The 19,294-nt window shown below is 50.4% G+C and overlaps 10 protein-coding genes and 1 pseudogene across 10 annotated transcripts, besides 23 other annotated features; all 11 read right to left on the bottom strand.

The window, feature by feature from the left end:
* Positions 1-7,414: a sequence feature (heterozygous, Esmeraldo-like haplotype).
* Tc00.1047053511423.170 (chaperone DnaJ protein, putative) lies at positions 824-2,287 on the bottom strand (the record flags this gene model as incomplete). Its single annotated transcript, XM_808395.1, has 1 exon — positions 824-2,287. The coding sequence occupies one exon, from the start codon at positions 2,285-2,287 to the stop codon at positions 824-826; it is 1,464 nt and encodes a 487-aa protein (XP_813488.1).
* Positions 2,332-2,368: a microsatellite.
* Tc00.1047053511423.160 (hypothetical protein, conserved) lies at positions 2,709-3,410 on the bottom strand (the record flags this gene model as incomplete). Its single annotated transcript, XM_808394.1, has 1 exon — positions 2,709-3,410. The coding sequence occupies one exon, from the start codon at positions 3,408-3,410 to the stop codon at positions 2,709-2,711; it is 702 nt and encodes a 233-aa protein (XP_813487.1).
* Positions 3,613-3,656: a sequence feature (A-rich).
* Positions 3,827-3,856: a microsatellite.
* Positions 3,961-3,984: a microsatellite.
* Tc00.1047053511423.149 (hypothetical protein, conserved) lies at positions 4,026-4,460 on the bottom strand (the record flags this gene model as incomplete). The annotated part of the gene is made up of 1 exon (XM_808397.1): positions 4,026-4,460. One exon carries the CDS (start codon positions 4,458-4,460, stop codon positions 4,026-4,028), a length of 435 nt encoding a protein of 144 aa, XP_813490.1.
* Positions 4,571-4,602: a microsatellite.
* Tc00.1047053511423.140 (hypothetical protein, conserved) lies at positions 4,930-7,458 on the bottom strand (the record flags this gene model as incomplete). The annotated part of the gene is made up of 1 exon (XM_808393.1): positions 4,930-7,458. One exon carries the CDS (start codon positions 7,456-7,458, stop codon positions 4,930-4,932), a length of 2,529 nt encoding a protein of 842 aa, XP_813486.1.
* Positions 5,361-5,391: a microsatellite.
* Positions 7,352-7,378: a microsatellite.
* Positions 7,415-8,135: a sequence feature (areas merged during assembly that could not be assigned to a particular haplotype. This can correspond to areas where the two haplotypes were merged or to regions with more than two copies in the genome that were merged during assembly.).
* Positions 7,594-7,624: a microsatellite.
* Positions 7,714-9,006, bottom strand: Tc00.1047053511423.130 (annotated as a pseudogene).
* Positions 8,136-8,468: a sequence feature (heterozygous, non-Esmeraldo-like haplotype).
* Positions 8,469-8,542: a sequence feature (areas merged during assembly that could not be assigned to a particular haplotype. This can correspond to areas where the two haplotypes were merged or to regions with more than two copies in the genome that were merged during assembly.).
* Positions 8,543-19,294: part of a sequence feature (heterozygous, Esmeraldo-like haplotype) that runs on past the window's edge.
* Positions 9,035-9,057: a microsatellite.
* Positions 9,082-9,106: a microsatellite.
* On the bottom strand, positions 9,348-10,625 carry Tc00.1047053511423.110 (hypothetical protein, conserved; the record flags this gene model as incomplete). The annotated part of the gene is made up of 1 exon (XM_808392.1): positions 9,348-10,625. One exon carries the CDS (start codon positions 10,623-10,625, stop codon positions 9,348-9,350), a length of 1,278 nt encoding a protein of 425 aa, XP_813485.1.
* Positions 11,139-11,167: a microsatellite.
* Positions 11,205-11,276: a sequence feature (T-rich).
* On the bottom strand, positions 11,500-11,742 carry Tc00.1047053511423.104 (hypothetical protein, conserved; the record flags this gene model as incomplete). The annotated part of the gene is made up of 1 exon (XM_808396.1): positions 11,500-11,742. One exon carries the CDS (start codon positions 11,740-11,742, stop codon positions 11,500-11,502), a length of 243 nt encoding a protein of 80 aa, XP_813489.1.
* Positions 12,067-12,112: a sequence feature (A-rich).
* Positions 12,165-12,194: a microsatellite.
* Tc00.1047053511423.100 (hypothetical protein, conserved) lies at positions 12,199-13,722 on the bottom strand (the record flags this gene model as incomplete). The annotated part of the gene is made up of 1 exon (XM_808391.1): positions 12,199-13,722. One exon carries the CDS (start codon positions 13,720-13,722, stop codon positions 12,199-12,201), a length of 1,524 nt encoding a protein of 507 aa, XP_813484.1.
* Positions 13,802-13,834: a microsatellite.
* Positions 14,042-14,065: a microsatellite.
* Tc00.1047053511423.90 (zeta tubulin, putative) lies at positions 14,079-15,521 on the bottom strand (the record flags this gene model as incomplete). The annotated part of the gene is made up of 1 exon (XM_808390.1): positions 14,079-15,521. One exon carries the CDS (start codon positions 15,519-15,521, stop codon positions 14,079-14,081), a length of 1,443 nt encoding a protein of 480 aa, XP_813483.1.
* Positions 15,776-15,805: a microsatellite.
* On the bottom strand, positions 15,922-16,992 carry Tc00.1047053511423.80 (hypothetical protein, conserved; the record flags this gene model as incomplete). Its single annotated transcript, XM_808389.1, has 1 exon — positions 15,922-16,992. One exon carries the CDS (start codon positions 16,990-16,992, stop codon positions 15,922-15,924), a length of 1,071 nt encoding a protein of 356 aa, XP_813482.1.
* Positions 17,135-17,154: a microsatellite.
* Positions 17,256-19,100, bottom strand: Tc00.1047053511423.70 (glycerol-3-phosphate dehydrogenase (FAD-dependent), putative; the record flags this gene model as incomplete). The annotated part of the gene is made up of 1 exon (XM_808388.1): positions 17,256-19,100. The coding sequence occupies one exon, from the start codon at positions 19,098-19,100 to the stop codon at positions 17,256-17,258; it is 1,845 nt and encodes a 614-aa protein (XP_813481.1).

The raw sequence follows: 19,294 nt of genomic DNA, 5'->3' as shown, positions 1-19,294 counted from the left end.
GCCAACAGTAAGGCGCGATACGGCATTGGCTCTCGGGCACTTCAATTGGGACGGTCCCGCGAGCGTCAAAGCGTGGCATCCCACTCAACAGGCCCTTTCGGGAGCAGCCGCAGAGAAGAGGGGAAAGGGTGGGAGCGAGGAAGCGCCGATCATGCGGATGCTCTTCTGCATCAGTTTGCGTGCACGCTGCACACGTCGGTGGAGGACAAGTACATCCAGTCTCTAATCACTGCGCAGCTGCAAGGCCAGCCCGCACGGCGGCGGGCAAAGGGAGGCAGGGGCAATACCTACAAGAAACGAGGGCGGAAACAAAAAGGGGGTGGGGTGCAGAGAGCAGGCAGTGAGAGCATCACGACAGTCGCACAACGACACCCTTAGCAGGCACATCCAAACCAGCCAACACAGAAGGAATAACGGCGAGTGAAGACGCAACCGGGGCAAAACCCACCCAACAGGCACAGCACGGGGAAGCCGGCAGCGGTCGCCCGTCACAACACACCCACGTCTGTTGCGATCGTGCGCTCTCCTCCCCCCGGGGCACACGGCACGGCAACCACAAACCAACGGCGGCAGAAGCCATAATGCCGGTGTAGAAATGACCTGCACTATCTTGTGACTAGCACCTTTATTTGCAGAGAGTGCAGTTCCAGTTACTCTAGCCGTTTGAGTATCCTTGGTGTTGTAATATGAACGTCGGCGTGAAAGGGTACTCTGGGCGGCTGTAAATAAAATTGAAGCATAGTTAAACGCAAAACACATACAGCTGTTTTTGGGCATGCGATGCTTTCTGCAGGGCTGCATGCATCCACTGCTGTAATTATTATTATAGACTCGTCATCCAGTGTCGAAAGCGCTGCTTCAAAGATGCCGGTGTCTCCTGTTCCTCTCTTTCCCCGTTCTCCTGGTTGATTCCACCCTCCCCTTCGGCAGCAAAGCTCTCCAAGGCACACCTCTGCGCCCCTGTCAATTCCTCCCTCCTTGGGATAACCACCAGCAGGTGGACGTACAGATGGCCGCGCCGACGCTGTTGCTGGCAATGTTGCTGTTTTGGGTTCGCTAAGCCTTCACACGCCTCTAAGTTGTTTTTTTCGGCGGCGTCGCTTTCGCCGTCAAGACAAACGCCCTGACCATCCATGGTCAGCCGTTGCCCATTTCTTACGCACGGGGGTATGCGTAGCGTTTGAGCTCCGTGCAGAGTTGGTACCGACACGACGCCGCCAAGCAGCGCCACAGAAAGCGGAATGGGCAACACCATGTGAAGATCAATTCCATCGCGGTGAAAAAGACGGTGTTCTTGTACCAAAACAGTCACTATGAGATCCCCTGCGTTACCACCGCGCACCCCATCGTGTCCTTTACCCCGAAACCGCCTCACTGTCATCGTTGTTGTGCCCGGACGCACGTCTATAGGAACACTTACGGTATGTCCCCTTATAACACCAGCCCCTCCGCATCTCCCACATTTCGGTGGCGGCGCCACACCTTTTCCACCGCAGTACCCACACGAACGTTCGATATGATACGTGGCACTCGGTAAATGCGTGGAACCACGACCACGGCATTGTGGACATTTACGTGGCCTATTTAAAACCTGCCGACCGTCGCCGCTGCACTGAGAACAAGTGATATCCTTTTCATACACAGCTGACTTTGTGCAGCCAAGGATACTCTCATCAAAGGAGATCCGGAGCATAAAGTTAATGCTGTTCCCGTTCTGTGGGGTGCTGGATTCACGTGGCTGGTATGGGTGTGCGTCCGCTGGGCTGCTGTAAACCCCTGTCGCGGACTGAAACGGTCCCGTAAAGTCACCAAAAGACCGCTGCGCACAGGAAGATAACAGCGACGATGAGGAAAAAGAAAGTGCGTGGTCAACGAATTCAAACGACTGATGCTCAGGGTTGAAGTTTGCCGCTTTCTGACCGCCATCGACATGGACGTGAAGGGTGGCGTCGGGTGAGACGCAGTGGTGACTCGCGTAGCGTGCACGAAACTGGTCATCGGAGAGTAGAGTGTACGCCCGCCGAAGATCGGCAAGCTTCGCCGCATCCTTCGCGTTACGCTGTGGGTCCTTAAGCTTCATTGCCTCCCGCAAGTAGCCCTGACGAAGTTCATCACGCGTACGACGGACGCGCTCCACCTCGCTTTCTTTTCCAAAGCCAAGCAGTGCAAAGAGTGACTCCACCTCGCGATCGTTGCCCCGTTGAATGACATTAAAGTGACGACGAGGAATGGACTGTGCGTGCCGTTGCAAAAGCGGCAATAAAACAGCCGATGCAGACTGCCGCATTGCACTTCTAGCAACCCCTCACTTCTCCCCTTCCACACACACACAAAAAAAAAAAAAAAAAAAAAAAGAAGAGAATAAAAAGCTATTGAATAAAAAACACAAAACGCAAACGAACAAAATTCGAAAGAAAATCAACAAAAATCCCAATGTACCCGCACTCAAACTTTAACATTTACCATCCGTCAGGAAAGACACACATCTGAGAGCATTCATTAGTAACTTATGTGTGAATAGAGACTTCTCCGTATTTCTCTATTCCGGCTTGACACCTCTTTTCTTTCTGCGCCTGCCTTGCCTGTTTTTTCTTCTTCACCGCCACCTCACTTCCCTTTTTTCCATGGCTCCCGCGCCGCAGCACAACACGCCCCCCAACGTTTACACACGCTGTTCCTTCCCTCCTTTTGACTCTGGCCTGCAAAACTCATCCCTCTTCGGCCGGGTCATCTAAATCGTACTCCACCTCGTCCGCCTCCTCCCCCTCCCCATTGGCCAGAGTGTATAAGTCAACGTCCTGCTCGTCCTCTAAGGCTTCAAAAAGATCCCAGTCAGCGTTCTTGAGTGTGCCATCCCACAGCTGCCGGCCCGTTAGTTTTGTGCTCTTCTTTTCGCTCAAAACCCGCTTCTGCAGCTTTTCCGCTATGTGTTTTTCACTCCATTCAGCAAAAAGCTCACGTGTGACGGCAGTTCCGATGCGTACTGTGGGATCTGGCGCGGCCGTAGATACACTGGCAGCGGCTTTTGTCAACGCGTCCCCGCGTCGTTGCAGTTCCGCCTTTTCTTCCATTGCCGCATAATCTGTGAGGTACTCCTGGGCTTTCTGAAGGACAGAAATGACGCTATGCATGCCGATCTGTTCCGCGCAAAGGTCCTCAATCTCCTTGGCAAGAGCCGCCGTCTGCATGCGACGATGTTTGGCAATGTGTTCCAGACGGACAGTGGGGGCAGCCGTTTCTGGGTATCCCTCTGAGTCATACACAATCGTCACGCGCAACTCCGGTGGGTCATCCGCCGTGGCGGTGAGAAGGACGGAGTACGTCGGTGGGTCCACACTAATGAGTTCATACGAGTCGTACATACTCTGCACCGTGTCCATTTCCATGGACTGCATCTCTGTCGCCGGCATGATTTGGATCCCTCCGCCTCCGCTTCCCTCTTCGTGGTTTCGCGTTATGGCCTTGCCGCAGCTGCTATTCCCCCCTGTTTCCGTTTTATTCGATCTTCCTCCTTCACTATTGAAGACAAAAGTATAGTACAAATTTTATATAAATCGAGATGAACAACTCAATTGTGCGGTGCAGTCAATCCGTCACTCCTCTCGCTGTTCGTCTTTTATTCTTTTTTTTTTTTTTGTTGTTGTCTTTTCCCTTTTAGAAGCCAACGATGTACCCACACACCCACCCACGTATTTCTCGAGTTATGTAAAAGAGAAATGGTGCAGGGGGAAAAAAAAAGAGAAATGGAGATAAGATATCCAGGACGCATGGGCGTCATCATCATTACCAGTGATAATATTAGTAATAATGTCAGCAAGCAGAGAGCAAAAAAAAAAAAAAAAAAAAAAAAAAGAAATACACAAACACAGACAGACAGATACAACAGAAAATTCAGTAAAAACAACAACAACGAAAAATGGGAGCAGAAGAAGAACAGACGCCTCTGTCCTGTTCATCGGAGTGTGTGTGTGTGTGTGTGTGTGTTCCCCCCGCCTTCCTCCAAGATGTTTCCTTCCTCCATCTGCCTACTTCATCCTTGCGCGACCCGTAAGCCATGCCTCATCCCACTTATCCCGTTCGTCCAGGTAGTGTTGAAAGCTTCCTTTGGTGGCTGTCACCTCATACTTCAGCTTTGGGTTTCCCACGGGGATCCACAGCATCATGTTCGTCTCCTCGTTACGCGCGTAGACCTTCAGACCACCCTTGATACTTGTCTCTTCCGTATGGGCGTCCATAACAGTGCCAATAAGTCGTACCGGGCGCGGGTTGTAGTCAAAATTGCATGTTATTGGGGCGCCAAGGATCTGCTCCTTTGTGTGTTTCCACGGTTTCATGCGCCCTTGCTTGATTGCCTCCAACGCCAGCGATCGCTGAATACGGGCGATGGGGAGCCGTGAAAAAAAGGCATTTGCCCGCGCGACAAAAAAGTGACGGTGGGTGCGCTCACGTGTGTAGCCCATCCGGCTTCTCGGCCTGTGGCTTTGAAGCGATTGGCCCTGCTGCTGTCAACGAAAACCTGTGCACCAAAAAGGTATGTGCATACAACAATAGAGGGAGAGAGAGAGAGAGGTAAAAAAAAAATAAAAATAAAAATAAAAACAATCTGCACGCGCTGAGTAGCAGCAACAGCAGATGCAGAGAGAGACACACAAACAACATCTACTAAACATGCATCCGGAGAATGAGTTACAACAACCGAGCAGTCAAACTCCACTTCAGCAAAAAAAGGAAGAAAAGGCCAAAAGAGGGTAAAGACAATGTGTCCAAGAAATACGCCCAGTTGAAGCCCAAAAACAACGCACACACGGACACAAAGACGGAGAAGAAAATCATGACAATTTCTTGTGGGGAAGCGGAAAACCCTCAACAAAAATCTAAAAAAAAAAAGAAAAAAAATGGACGGGCAACAAAATTTGGGAATAATTTTCGCTACAACTGAAACAAACGTGAGGCCGTGTAGTGTCCATTGACACGCCGGTCGTGGTCAAATTCTCCTTCCCAGACGTCACCATTGGCAAATATCAATTTCCCTCTTCCGTGCGCCGTACCGTACTCCCAGAACCCCTCATATGTGTATGCGTCTTGCTCCACGTACCGTCCTTCCCCATGAAAGAGCCCCTTGTAAAACTGTCCAATGTACACATTTCCATTGGCAAAACGATATGTACCACGACCCTGCAGCCGGCCGTTTTGAAAATTCCCCACGTACTCTTGACCCTCTGCGGCAAAGCGGTAGGTTCCAGCCCCATTTGGTTGATAATTCTCAACTTCACCAACATACACGTCGCCGTTTTCAAACCGAATACGGCACCTTCCAGAGCCATTATTAAATTTCTTGGAATGTGCTGACGTCTGCTGCCTGTTGTTGTTGTTGTTGTTTTCGTTACTGTTTTCATCTCTTATCCACTCCACGTGATCACCTGACGCAAGCGTGACGGCTCCAGAAGCCACAACAGTCCCATTTTTCTTAACACTCCCAGCAAAAACGCCATTGCAGTCAATTTCAACGACGGCATTTCCGTCAAGAACGCCCTGTTTGAACTCCCCTTTTCCCTTTAACCGCCTGGTTTGAAATGTCGCACTGCCCTCAAGCACATCATCACGCCATGTTCCCTCCACAGCAACGTGCGGGAGGGAGAGAGCCCCACTGCCGTTCCTCTTGTCGCCGGACCACTCACCGTCAAAGAAATGCTTCTGCGCGGTGTCGTAGAAAAGGGTGCCACGTCCTTGACGTTGTAAGAAAACTGGCGTCTTGCATCCTCCACCCGTCACATCCCCAACATAAACGAGGGATGGACTGTATGTGATGCGCTCACGTCGCTGTTGCTTTTGTTCTTTTTGGCGCTTTTGTTGAAGAAAATCCTGACGTTCCTTGGAATTGCGGCTTTTGCGAGTTTCTTCCCTCCCCGAAACGCCATGCCGGTTATTGTTGTTGTTGTTGTCCTCCTCCGTGTCCTCGTCGCTTTCCTCGAGAAGGCGAAGATCGATAATTCGCTCCTCCTTTGGAGTTGTGGTGTGGTTTTTAACCGCTTTCCCCAAAAGAGATTCCGCGATGGCATCCTCAAAGGATAATACACGTTGACGCTCTTCCTGCGCCTGTTGCTCCAGCCGCGACTTGTTCTCGAAAAAGTTATCTAATTGTGCTGCCAGCTCCCGCTGCATCGCCTCCTCTTCGACCTTTGCCAGGAGTTCACGTTGGCGCTCAAGGACCCGCTTCTGCAACTCTAGCCGTTGCTGCTCCAGCCTTTTCCTCTCGGCCGCTAGCCTCGTGCGTTCCTCCTCCTCACGTCGCTGCGCCTCTTGAAGACGAGCCACCTGTTCGAGTGCGAGGCGTTCCTTTTGCAGCGCCGCTGCCTTCTCCCGCTGCAACTCCTCATGGGCCTCTAGAAACAGACGCCGCCTTTCATCATAGACATCTCTTTCAAGAGAATTATGCTGCTTCTCCTGCTGGCATTGCACAGATTCTTCTAAATTACCGACTTCTTTTGCAGGCTGGCCACCCTTTTTAAATTCACTCCCTTTTGAGGCTGCCACGCATTCCGATATCTGTGAAGGTATTTTATTGTCCAAAGAAGACGTCATCTTTGTGGTCGCCGTGCTCGGACCGGAAAAAGCAGGACACCCGTGATTCACGCGGCTTCCTTCAGCTTCTCCGTAGGAGGAAGTGACTGGATCATGACCGCCATGCTCCTTTTGTTGTTGCTGTTGCGCCCGCTTGGCGCGCCACACCGCCAATCTCTCGCGCACCGGCGAAGCGCTCACTTTGCCGTTGCCGTCGCTATTCTCGTTATTGAGGATTTCAGCAACTGACCCAGTGGGTGTTTTTTTTTGAACCGTCTCTATCGGCTTTTGCGTCTCTGCTTGACTCATCGCCTTCTCGATGCTCTGCCGCATGACGGCGCGGCGAACCGCAGCCGCTTCGTGACTCTTTTCATCCGTCGTCCCAAATTTCACGTGCTTCTGCGCTGCTGAGGCCGATTCGACGGAGCCGACGGTCCGCATGACTTCCTCCGCGCCACCGCCTGCCTCTGTGCCGTCGGATGCGAGGGACGGCAGCACCCACAACGACCTCCCGCTTGCGTCGTTGTGAAAATACACCGTGTTGTTGTGCTCCCTCGACACGCAGTAGCTCCACACGTGCTGCGGCGGTGGGTCTGGCAGCATCTCCTCTGGGGCGTATAAATCTCTAGGACCCCGAGCAAAGTGTCGGTACCGCGTCTTTTGGCCCACGAGTATCACCTCCGGTACTGTCATCGACATCGTTGATGGTGCGTTCCCTTTCCTGCTGCACAACACCGCGGAACACGCAGCCCCACTCGTCGCCGCGTAAAAAAAAAACACACGCAAACACAAAAGAAAAAAAAAAAAAAAATAAAAAGAGAGGAATAAAACACGCCATAAAGAATAATAAAGGAAAAGCAAACAAACAAACAAAATGAGCAGACGGCAGAAATGCATTTAAATAAGAAAAAACGTGAGAAGATATAGTGGGAAAATTTAACTAAAAACAACAACAACAAAACCTCCCACCCACCCACCCTCTCACATTTGAGCTCGGTACTCATCCATCCGTGACTGACAGCAAGGGCATTTACACACACACACACACACACACACACACACAGGTGCCTCTTTCTGTTGTTTCTTTCCCTTCGCCCTCAATGAATGTATGAAAAAACAACAACACACAAACAGTCAACGGAAAAACACGCCACTTATGCGGGTCCATGTCGCTTTGAGGCCCAACGTACCACCTTCGTCCCAAGAAGTTTTCGGTATGTACTCGGAAAGTCAGGGGCACCAGACTTAATATCCATCTTCGCAAACATGCCGGAAAACTTCCGCACAAATCGTTCGCGCTCCAATGCTCGCGCTGCCTCTGGTTGCTCCATCTTAAACTTTGCCAAACGTTCATAGTACAACGCTTGATGCGAAAGCTGCTTCTTCTCATTTTCCTGTAAAGGTCTCGTGTACGAAAGACCGAGGTCACGGGCAACTTCAGAGCGGGAGCGACCCGTTTCGACGCAGCCGTTGAGTCCACGAGGGTCAAGAACATCTGCGAGGTTCGTGGAGATGGCTAAGCCTGCATTCCAGTCATATTTCCAGTAGGCACCTTGCCGGTACGTAACCAAATTGGAGGGCTGAAGAACATCCTGTACATCATGATCACGGATGATTTCCCAATACTTCTTAAAGTCTACTTTTCGCAGTTTGCGAAAGTGCATGGCTCAGTTTTTTTTCTGTGTTCGCTAGTACAGCCTTGATGATATTATTATGGGGATTCGTTAGCAGGTGGTTGCGCAGCACACGGCACTTAAGGGCGCGCTTCACCGCCAAAACCGCGGGGCTTGTCGTGTCAAAGTCGTGTTCTGCATATCGCTCCATGTACATGGCCTCCTGCGCAAATTGCTTTTCCTGAATCGACATCATTTCCTTTGAGAGGGCCTTTTTCATTTCCTCACCATAGCCCTCCAACATCTCATCCGGGATGCTAAAACGATTCCCGTACGCGTGTCTTCGCGTGGGATATTTTTTGTACCAAAACGGAAAACCCTTCGGCTGGCCGTCAAGCTGACGTAATGCAGATGCAAGGAGAGGGTGCTCCTGCTCAAACTTCATCTGTCTTGTTTCTGGAATGTTTATGCCGTACAACATCTGTTCTTGCCGCTTCTTCTGCACCGGCGTTAAATCCGTGAACACGGCGCCGTGGAGGTTTTTGAGTGCACGCCGCTGTGGCATGCCTGGCGTGGGCGGCTCTGGGTTCATGCGCCACGGGTACCAAAGCCAAATGGAAGGGTGCTCCATCTCACCAATTGCCTTCTTCAGGGCACTGTGGCTGCGCCGACGCAGTTTGCCGCGTCCTTTTACCACTTCTCCATCAACGGTCTGAATGGCGATCTTCTCCGCTTTCTTGAAATTCCTGGTCTTCGAGAAACTTGTCTTCAGGTCCGGCGCCTTTGATTTTTGGCGATATTTCCGCAAAAGGAAGGCCGTCCGCCCAAACATCACAGCTCAGCCTCTCGTTGTGCCTTTGATAATAATAATAATAATAATAATTGACGTCTACCCCCCTTCCCCTGCTTTTTTTTTTTTTTTTTTCCTTTTTCGTTCCACGCTCGTTACCGCTCCGTTTTGCTACCGCTGAGGATGTAAACTTGTGAAAAGAGCAGCCTGACTGCCGCCTCCTATTGCCGTTTCCACGCGCCAAGAAAAGAAAAGGAAAAAGGAAGAATGTATCGCCCCTTTTCATGAAAGCAACAATATGTGAGTCCAAGGCAACAACAGCAACAACAAGAAAAACCAAAGATGATGAAAGGAAGTAAACATATAATAATCGATGGGGCGTGTTAGCATGTGGATTTATTCCGTTCTCGCAACATTGTCGAGCTCACATCCACACAAAAGTCTTCTTTTCGAATGGAAATGAGCATTGACTCCACTTCCGCTGGCACCTCAATGCTTGTCAAGTCCTCCCACACCGCGTCCTTTCCACCTGAAGCACGGCCAGCAACCACAAAGTAACCGCCTTGCTCTCGAATAAATTCCATTGCACGTAGCATTGCTTCCCTTGAATTGTCATAATACTTTGGATCAAGAATACGCTTCATAGTGTCTATCCCCACGATAAATCCATGTCCCGGAAACAACAGAGCCTTCTCTGTGAAGAGACGAGCCCTTGTCACAGCCACACGCGCCCCACGCTGTAAAAATTGTTGTACCCTTTTCTTAAGCTCCACATCAGAGTCTATAATTCCTTTGTCTGCATTGTCCACCGCAATCTCATACGTCACCTGGACATTGCTGGCATCGGGCACATTCCAAGACGGCGATGATGTGTCTGTGCTTGTGCTATTTAATGTCCCTTTCATGGTTGCCATCGCTCGCACTGCCGCTCTCGCCAGCTCTGTATGACCCCAATGCAACGGACGAAATGAACCGGGAAACAATAAAGCTTTCCATGAATTTTCAGGTTTTACCGCAAAAGACGTCTCTGCCACGTATGGCACAAAATTCGCACGCAGCTCCCCATAAGTATTGAAAACAAGAAACTTCATCTCGCCCTGAAGGAGGCGTCGTAGCGGAGAGTCTGGCACAATGTAGGAAATCCTCTTCGGCTCCACCACAAACGATATTTCAAATGGCACTTTTGCACACTCTGCCAGGGCTTTGAACAGAAGCAATGTCACCTGTTCCTCCTGCTCGGCGCGTGCGAGATGCCCCGGCAGTTCCATGGCAAACTCCACCACCTGCCGCTGAGACCACGCTGCCACAAAGGCGCTATCTTTACCGTGTCTTATGCGATTTGTTTGCACAGCGGAGGTGGATCCAATGCCAACAAGCGTTCCGTCGTCATCACCATTACTGTACTCAACCGCGCGGTGATGTGCATGTTGGGCCATCTGGCGCGCCACTGTCGCTGAAACCATCTTTGGTGGCTGGTCATCCAACATCTGCAAGGCGGCGGCCATCGCGTAAGGCACACGAGCATCAAGAAGAGTACGTGAGCATCCCGCGACACTAGTGAGTTGGGCGATGGCGGAACTCCCGGCTCCCATGACATACAACACGCACCGCAGCGGTGAGGCGTGAATGGCCTCAATAAAGCCATGTGGAGGAATTGCCATTGCTGCTGTCAAAACAGTCAAGAGCAGAAAAGCAGAAAAGAGACAAAAAAACAAAGATGCCCCCCCCCCCCCCCCAAAAAAAAAAAAAGAGTAGAAGAAGTGGGCGTGTTTAGTCAGCAAGCAGATCACCCGCCATTTGCCTCCGTTTTCGTTTTTCTTTTCTTTCTTGGCATCTTTGCATTTTTAACCGAGATGTATCCAAATGGAACACGTTTTGGGGTCCCACAAGCCCAAAACAACACTGCGAGAAAAGGAAAAGAAAGAAACAAAAATATAAGTTCTGACGGCCTTATATCACAAACACACAAGACGCAAACTCTCTCAGTTCGTGCTGTGCTCTGCCGGAAAGGCACGCCTTGTGTACAGGACTTTCATGTCTACTCCTGCCATACGACACTGCGGGCACTGAAATGGCGTACCCGTCGCATCCGGCCGTGGGAGCATCAGCGGCAAGAAGCAGTTCGCACAGACACACTGAGGCAAAGACACCATTCGACCAGTATCCGTGCTTGTCTGCTGCTGCTGCTGCTGCTGCTGTGCTGGCAGCCTGTTTATCATCGCTAAATACACCTAAAGTAGAAACACAAAAAGAAAAAGAAGGAATAAAGCCAAAGTGAAAACAAACAACCAACGACAAATAATAGAAACAAATCGTTGTGCAAGGTCAGCCAGAGAAAAATCGATGTGTGGGAGAGTGACTGCCTGTCTGCAAGAAGGGATAGGGACACGAATAACATCTTTACGGTACGAAAACAACAACAACAACAAAACAACGCACAAACGCACACATACACAAAAGAAAACAAAAAAGGAGCAAAATAATTCAGGAAATATATCCCAAAATATCGTCACAATCTTCCTTCATTCCCTTTTTTTAAATTGTGTCGTATGTCGTGGGCTGTGTGCGTAGCTTGTAAAAAACAGTGGACGAGCCCGTGCGATGTACGCAGTGAGTACACATGAGCTGCGACGACTGAGTGAGGGCCACAACACGGGTGCAGTTGGCACAGGTATAAAGTGTCATACTTTCACGCACGTTTTCTGTGGTATCGCCAATACCGGTTTCCTCCAAAGACTTGACATCCTTCTGTTCCTCCTTGACTGCAAACGAGAGCATGAAGGTGACCGGCTGTTGTGTAAAAGCCTTTCCTTACGCAATCCTGCTGCCGCAGCCCCCCTCCGCTCCACCAAAAAACAAAAGGAGAGAGAGAGAGATGCTTACATTATAAATATATACACACACACTTTACACACGTGCACAAGCAAGAAACAAAACAAAACAAAAAAAGCGAAAAGTAAAAGAATTGCAGTGAAGGAAAAAAAGAAGAATACGCATGGACCGTTACACATGTACATAAAACACTTCTTCAAAACATTCAATGTCACTTTCCCTGGGTGATCGACACCGCATGTATTAATAATCACCGTCAACGACAATAGCTTTTTACTTCTTTCTTTCTTTTTTTATTTTTTTTTTATTTTTTTTTCGGTTGCCATATTTTGTGTTTTGTTTTCTTGACGTTCCTCTTCTCAATAATGAAAAAGAAAAAAAAAAAGGAAAAAGAAAAAGACGTCAGCATGGCTCTGATGTTTGGGTGGATGACGCCATTGGAGAGGGCTGCTTTGGCTTCTTCTCTTTCCTTCTATTCTTTCCTGGGAGTCTCATTTGAGATTCCAGGGCAGGCCATACCTCCACATGCTTTTTCACCATTGTTCCATACAGCTGCTTGGCGTAGCTATGCAGTCGCTCCATGAGAAGGCCTTTCAACAGTAAATTAAGCGTTTTGGTGTCTCCCTTCACACGACGCTTTTGCATATCCGCGAGTATGGCGGTTGTTCGGCACCAAAGGCCCGAGCGTTCACAAGCAAGGAGAAGAAGCGCATAAGTCTCTGAGTTCGGCTGCACAGGGCAGGACTGCATGGCATCAAAGGCAGAAAAACAAGCCTGTGGCTGTGCAGAAAGAAGAAGCACCTCCATGGAGGCGTTAAGGAATTGTACATCCAATGGAACGTGCTCAATGCGAGCCAACAGCGCAAGTGCCTCCTCCACTAACCCATTCTGGCAGAGGCCCTTGAGCAATGCCGTCGCCATGGTGGCGTCAACAGAAATGTGCAATTCAACAACAGCGTCCTTGAAACGTGCCATTGCAAAGGACATGGCGTTGTGAAGACTACAAATGGTAAAGAACGCGGCATACGTCGTGCGTGTTGGCAGAACAACGTACTTGTCGGCATCTAGGAGAAGACGGTTGGAGAAGTGAAAAACGCTGCTGTCGGGTGAAGTAACGGCGGCCAACGTCGTCATGAGGCACTCCAGGACCAGCGGTGTGGGGGAAACGTGTGTCTGACGGGCGTGAAAGTACAGTCGCTTCATTGCAGGCAAAAACGGCACCGCATCAACTGCCGCCACAGAATTCACATGATTTTCCCCAGCAGAAGAAGATGAAGTCAGACGCGGCACCTGAGCGCTGCCTGCCAGGCGTTCCTCAACGCTGCACTGTGCCCACAAAGCGATGATGGCCTCGACGTTGCGGGAAGATAATGCTAGCCGCTGGAGGTAAAAATCATGTAGCAAACGCTCCAATTCCATCGCCTTTTGAAGAGACGGCATTGGAGAAGACATCAACTCGCACAATTGGCGTTCTTTTCGCAGGTTCAACGATGCATGCTCATTTAGTAAAAATTTGGGCGCCGCCGCTCGCTGCATGCTGAGCTCTCCCACATGTCCACGATGGGCGTATCGTTCCTTGTGCGATGGCACGTACTCTTCCGCGAAGGGTGCGGCAATGCATGAGACGGTCCCACCGTCACTATCCAAGCGCAGCTCGGGGGGCGCCACACCACCTGGTGGTGCATGAAGCCAGTCTGCACTCGCCTTATACTGCGCCTCCGCTTCCGCCATCAGAATTCGCGCGTCGGGGGTAACGCCGTGATCGTACAAGCCACGCTCCTCATCCCTAACGGCAAACTGATAGGATGTGCGGGGCGCACTGTGCCTATTGGCGCCGCTGATGCGGTCGACGGGCGAAATTACCGCGCGGCGGCACTGCGTGCCAATAAAGAAACACCCACGGGCAAAGAGGTTCACACGGCGCATCCTTGCATGGAGACACACACAGACACAAGATCAAATGCACGGAAACAAAACAAGACGCCTTCAATACCCTCCTCCAATCAAAAAAAAAAAAAAAAAAAAAAAAAAGAGAAAATTAAACTTACACAGATACGCATCATATTAGCAGCGGCGCAAGCGTAACAGGAGCAAAAAAGTATTTTTTTACAAGCGCATACACAAATGCCCTCATTTATGGTTGCAGGACTGATCGAAAGGGGCGGTGCCGCGTTGGGTTGTGTGGGGGAAAAGACCGAAGTGGAATCCATGAAAGAAGTCAAACAATATGTCGATGACAAAAGTAAATAATAATAATGATAATAATAATGTGTCATCGTCCATCAAATCTCCTCCGCTGCAGAGAGTCTTGTAGCAACCTCCCGTATTGCTGCCTGTATGCACTCCGCCGTCATCCCCATGTCCTCAAATGTTGACAAAAAAGCTCCCGCCTTGACTTTCATTGCAGCTGACCGCAATAAGCGAAACAAAACTGCCGCATTCAGTTCACGTGCTTCATTTAACACAAGAACCCCTTCCATCTGCTGAAGGAGAGTCACCGAGGCGGAGCGCCGAGTTGCCGCGGTCTCTTTCAGGCCCTTCAGTAATTCTTTCGGCACTTGCACCTCTTCTCTAGAAGTCACCAAGTTGGGGTTCCGCAGGGAACGCGCGGTGTGTATCAGTTCTATCGGGACACTAGGGTATACCCCAGGCATGTTTTGCATGGCCCCGCGAAGGACGTAAAGGCGTGAAACTGTCACAGACTCTTTAAAACGCAAGTAGTGCCTCTGTGGAGTGGGCAAAATGGTCAAAATGTTGTTGATTTCCCGAGGATTGGGGGAGCACTTCAGTACAAGTTCCCCCACGGCATTTGTACTTCGGCCGTATAGCAGGATCGGGAGCAACATCGTCAAAAAAACCTCGTTAATCTCCTTGAAGGTTGCACACGACGGGATGGAAGAGAAGGAAGGAGTGGAAAACGACGTGTTGCCACGACCACGAGGCCTTCCTCCGGCGCAAGAATCCTCCTGTACACGAATACAATCGTCATTGCGTAGCAATAGAACAGCATTCGCATTCTCTTGTAAGGCATGTAGCGTGAGTGCGGCGTTCAGGCCCTGCGTGGAGAGTTCACCAACGGCCTGGGGTGCCACAGTGATACTGACAAGGTAAGATGCACGCCGCTTCTCCATCATCATTCCATCTAGCCCGTCATGCCGCATCATTTCTGCCTCCTCGCACTCATCCACCGTCAAGGAACTGTCCAAAGGCTCGATAAAGTAGTAACGGATCTTTTCCAGCAGTCGAGTGGCCATGCCGCTGCCTGTTCCGCCCACAAGACTATGCAGTACGATAATCGCCTCAAACTCCATCACATCATCTGTCCGACGCGTTTCGGCATGAATTGCGCGAAGGGCATTCCGGACAACATGACTGTCACAACGCCGCTGGTCCTTCACCACCTGAAACGGCCGTGCCACAACGGCGTTTTCCGCAGCCCGGTGGCTCAGTGGATCGTTCACGCCGTAATATCCAAGCGCCCAATGATTGCCGCGTCCGGACTGACCGTGGATGACATTCTCTGCGCGCAAAACGTCCTTTTGACGCTCATACACCGCTGTGACTACTTTGGGCTCGGAGTCTACAAGCACGCAGCGCGCCCTGCGATCACGCGTAAAAAAGGGCGAAGGCAACGCACCCGAGTTTGTCGTCAGTTTCAGCTGCCGCCAGAGTTCATCGCCCAGCTGGTTGCCGCACTGTCCCACTTGCACCACTACCACCGCCATCTCTCGTTCTCGCTCTCTTGCAGTCCTTTCCCCGCTCCTCACAGTCAACCTCCCACACGGATGGGAGGATGAGTCGAGATGATTTGCCGCGGGAATTTGCCTCAGCAAACGAAAATAGAGAGAAACAGAGAGAGAGGCGACATGAAGCCAATATTAATAATTACACACAAAAATAAAATACTCGGAGAAAGACGTAGGCACGCATTAAAGGAAAAAAACAACAACGGGTGTAGACCTTTGAGAGGGAGCGAGAGAAAAAAAAAAAAAAAAAAAAAAGAGAAAAATATCTCTATGGGTCTTTCTTTTGCTTTCCTTGGAGATTGTCATGTAAACCATCTTCTACATTCCCCATCTCCACTGCGAGCACAGAGATGAACACACACACAGAGAGAGAGAGAGACTAGCTGGACTTCCAGCCGCGATGAAAAAAGGCTGTACTGCCCAACACACCCGTCTTCACAAGAATACCACGCAGCCACCAAAGTAGCCTTTGAAGGACGTAGGCAATACAGAAGTACTGCACCCATGCCCATTTTAAGGCTTCTTGGATCGACGGAACGTAATTCACCTCCGCACGTTGAATGTGTAGTTTAATACGCCAGGTGAAAGCACCTAAAGCGTCTAAATCTTCGCCGAGCACACGATTGTAGTTTTCATCCCGTAGTAAAGCAAGTCCTCCAACGGTCTCCAATTTGGGTTTAAACTGCACCGACTGGTTCCGCAGGGTGTATTGACTGGCAAATAGAGGCACGTTAAGCAGTTCATCCACATCCGTGACGTTATCAAAGGGGCTATCGATGTACGTCCTCGTGTAACGGACATTCGGGGAGGCTATAAGTGGTTCAGTCGAGTGGAATAGCAGGTCACCCTCTGTAATGGCAGAAAGTGGTCCCCCCTCGGTTCCGGGTATCCAATGGTCACGTTTAAAGCTAAAGAGTGCCGCCGTCCTCATCTTGAGCGTGACGATGTGATGATCAAACTCATAGAAGAACTCGGGAAGAAAATCTACCCGAAAAACGGCGTCCCCCATGTCAGAAGGTGTCACGTCCTTCGCGATGTCGCCCACGTCGTTGATGGGCAAACTGAGAATCATTGTCACAAAGTCCACACGACCGTCGCCGTCACGGTCGTCTTCGTAGATGGAGAAGAATGGCAGCACCGCCAATTGCTCCTGAACGTTAATATATTTTTCGTTAAATTCGTTTGAGCAGGTCCAAAGCTTCTCCTGTCCCTTAACGGTGGTGTAGCGCAGGACGCAGCGGTTCGTAAAATAAACATGCGGCATCTGCATGAAGGAATTACTCCTCAACCAGAAGTTTCTCATCGCCAACCCAATGAACACCGGCGCCACTAGAATAGCAACGAGGCACAGAATGTAGAATAGCCACGAGCCCAAACCACGAGGCATATAGCGCACCTTGTAATGCTCATGAAACAAGGCGGCATTGCGGGAACAAAACTCCCTCAACATACGTGTCGGCTAACGCTTTGGTGTTTCCTTCTTAAAAAGGGTGTGGGGTGGGAGGAATCAATGAGGGCTAAAGTGGGCTTTAAAACTGTGCAGCGCCGCAACATCCACCACTCGAGTGCAGAGACATGAGGATGCAGAGAGAAACAACAACAACAACAACAAAACTTAAACCCACGACAATTCATGGCCCCACAAACACAAACAAACAAAAACAACAACCAATTAAATTATCACAAGCGGCCCTCACGTCTAACGCGATCCCATCACGCAAAACTGATGCTCCGGATGAAGGCTTTTGCCATTTCCAGCTCCACTTTCGTTCGCTCCGCAGTCCAACCTAATTCGCACCTCATGATCTCTGCAATGGCGGGAAGAGCTGCCAGCGCCTCAGCGGGGCTACTGTATGCGGTGTGTTTCCGCCGCGCAACAATGTCTAGCAGACGTGCCGCGTACTCTTCACGCACAATCCTCTGTATACGTTTCACTGGGGAGACAACATCGCTGGTGGCATCCTTTGACTGCGCTCCAACTAATGCCAGACGAGACGTCTGGCATGGCCTCAGCGCGGCTGTTTCCGCTGTTGAAAATGCACCGCTATCATGCAGCAGTCGGTCCAAAGCCTTCTCCGCAATGTCTCTAGCAAAACCTAACGTCCCTCCGTACACATGCACAACGTTTGGCTGTTCCTTCCCCGAGCTGATGTGGCAGCCCCCCATAAAGATGTCCTTTGCCAAAGGAACACGTGGGGGAGATGCAATAATTGGCACAATGGAGGAGAGACAAGACAAGACACGTTCCTCATCCACTTTTACGCCAGAGACTTGTAAAGCGCGGAAAAGATGTTTCCGTTGGCTTATGTACACATCGTGAATATCGCAACCATTATTATTTTTCGTGCCAGCCAGCGTCAATACGGTCGTTGGTGCCACGGCATAACTTTTGCTAGGAAGTCGGAACAAGGAAGAGAGGCTCGGGCCAATTAATACACAACCATCAAACCATGGCAACATCATGACAGAAGAGAAGCTGTAAGATGTCGGTGCCACGGAAAATGCATCGGCACCAAAAAGAAGATCCACATTTTTCGGTGTGGCGGTCTGCACCGCAGTTCGAGGCAGTACGAGGTAGGACCTCACTTGATGCCTTTGCACAGCACTCGGCACCGCATCCATCGCATTTCCTGGCACCAGCTGCTTTACTTCATCAACCCAAGAACCCGCGCAATTCACTATGCTGCGCGTGTACACTGTAACAGCTCGTGGGGCTAACTCACCCACGCCGTTTGGCGTACTCACATCGTTTACAAGGACAGCAAAGTTCGCCTGACCCTTCAACTCCGCTGTTGTTTCCACGTTTGTGATGCTCGTTACGGACGCGTAGTTGAGTACCACCGCACCCAACGCCTCAGCAGTGCGAGCAAGCGCAATGGAGGCCGCGTTGCCGTCTAAAAAGGCATCCTCTACAAGAATACCTCCTCGCATAGCTTTTCCTGCTTCCTGAAACTCATTCCGCAACACATTGCCTCGCACAAACCTAAATGGTCTCCAGTCACCTGAAAATGTACTTAACAGTGTTGCGATAACGGCGGCTGTTGTTAATTCCATCAATTCTAAAAAATGACACGATAAAACAAGGGTGGAGACGCCATTCTCAAGAAGCCCTGGTGCCACATTTGACCACACAGTTAACGCACGCCATGCCTCCACACCACGACGGAGCCAAAGTAAATCACGTTGACGCAATGCCCGCTGAATATATGAAAATGCACCGGGAATAAGCGGCGGCGACGTTCCTGTGTGGCCGGCGCCAAAGTCATCGGCATCCACCAGAGCGACGCGCAGCCCACGCTGAGCAGCATCCACGGCGGTGTACAGCCCCGTCGCGCCGCCGCCAATGACAAGTACATCAAACGGCTCCTTCTTAGTGCTACTCCCAAGTAACTGTAGTCTCATGGCGTGGGATTGTGGCATATTCATCGTCGTATCCACAGGCAACAAAACGACAGCGCTGCGCCGCAGCTGCCAGCGGTGGTACAACGCCCAGCCGGAGACAAACGCCACTCCCACAGCAGCCACCCGTGCGGCAAAACGTCTAGAGCGCCGGCCCATCCACAAACACTTCACCTATTACCCAGTACGCGCATACAAAATTAATATATATATATGTATACATACATACCGCGCCCACCGGCATGTGCGACCAAACACGCACAGACGGGCAGACACAAGAAAAAAAGACAGATGGAGGAATAAAGTGAGATTATAAATACGGAAAAAAAAGAAAAGCAGGAGATTTATTTTAT

The sequence above is a fragment of the Trypanosoma cruzi genome, genomic scaffold, assembly GCF_000209065.1.
Source record: "Trypanosoma cruzi strain CL Brener 1047053517117 genomic scaffold, whole genome shotgun sequence".
Lineage (NCBI taxonomy): Eukaryota > Euglenozoa > Kinetoplastea > Trypanosomatida > Trypanosomatidae > Trypanosoma > Trypanosoma cruzi.
The sequence above is the reverse complement of the archived record's forward strand: the minus strand, read 5'-3'. Positions and strand labels throughout refer to the sequence as shown.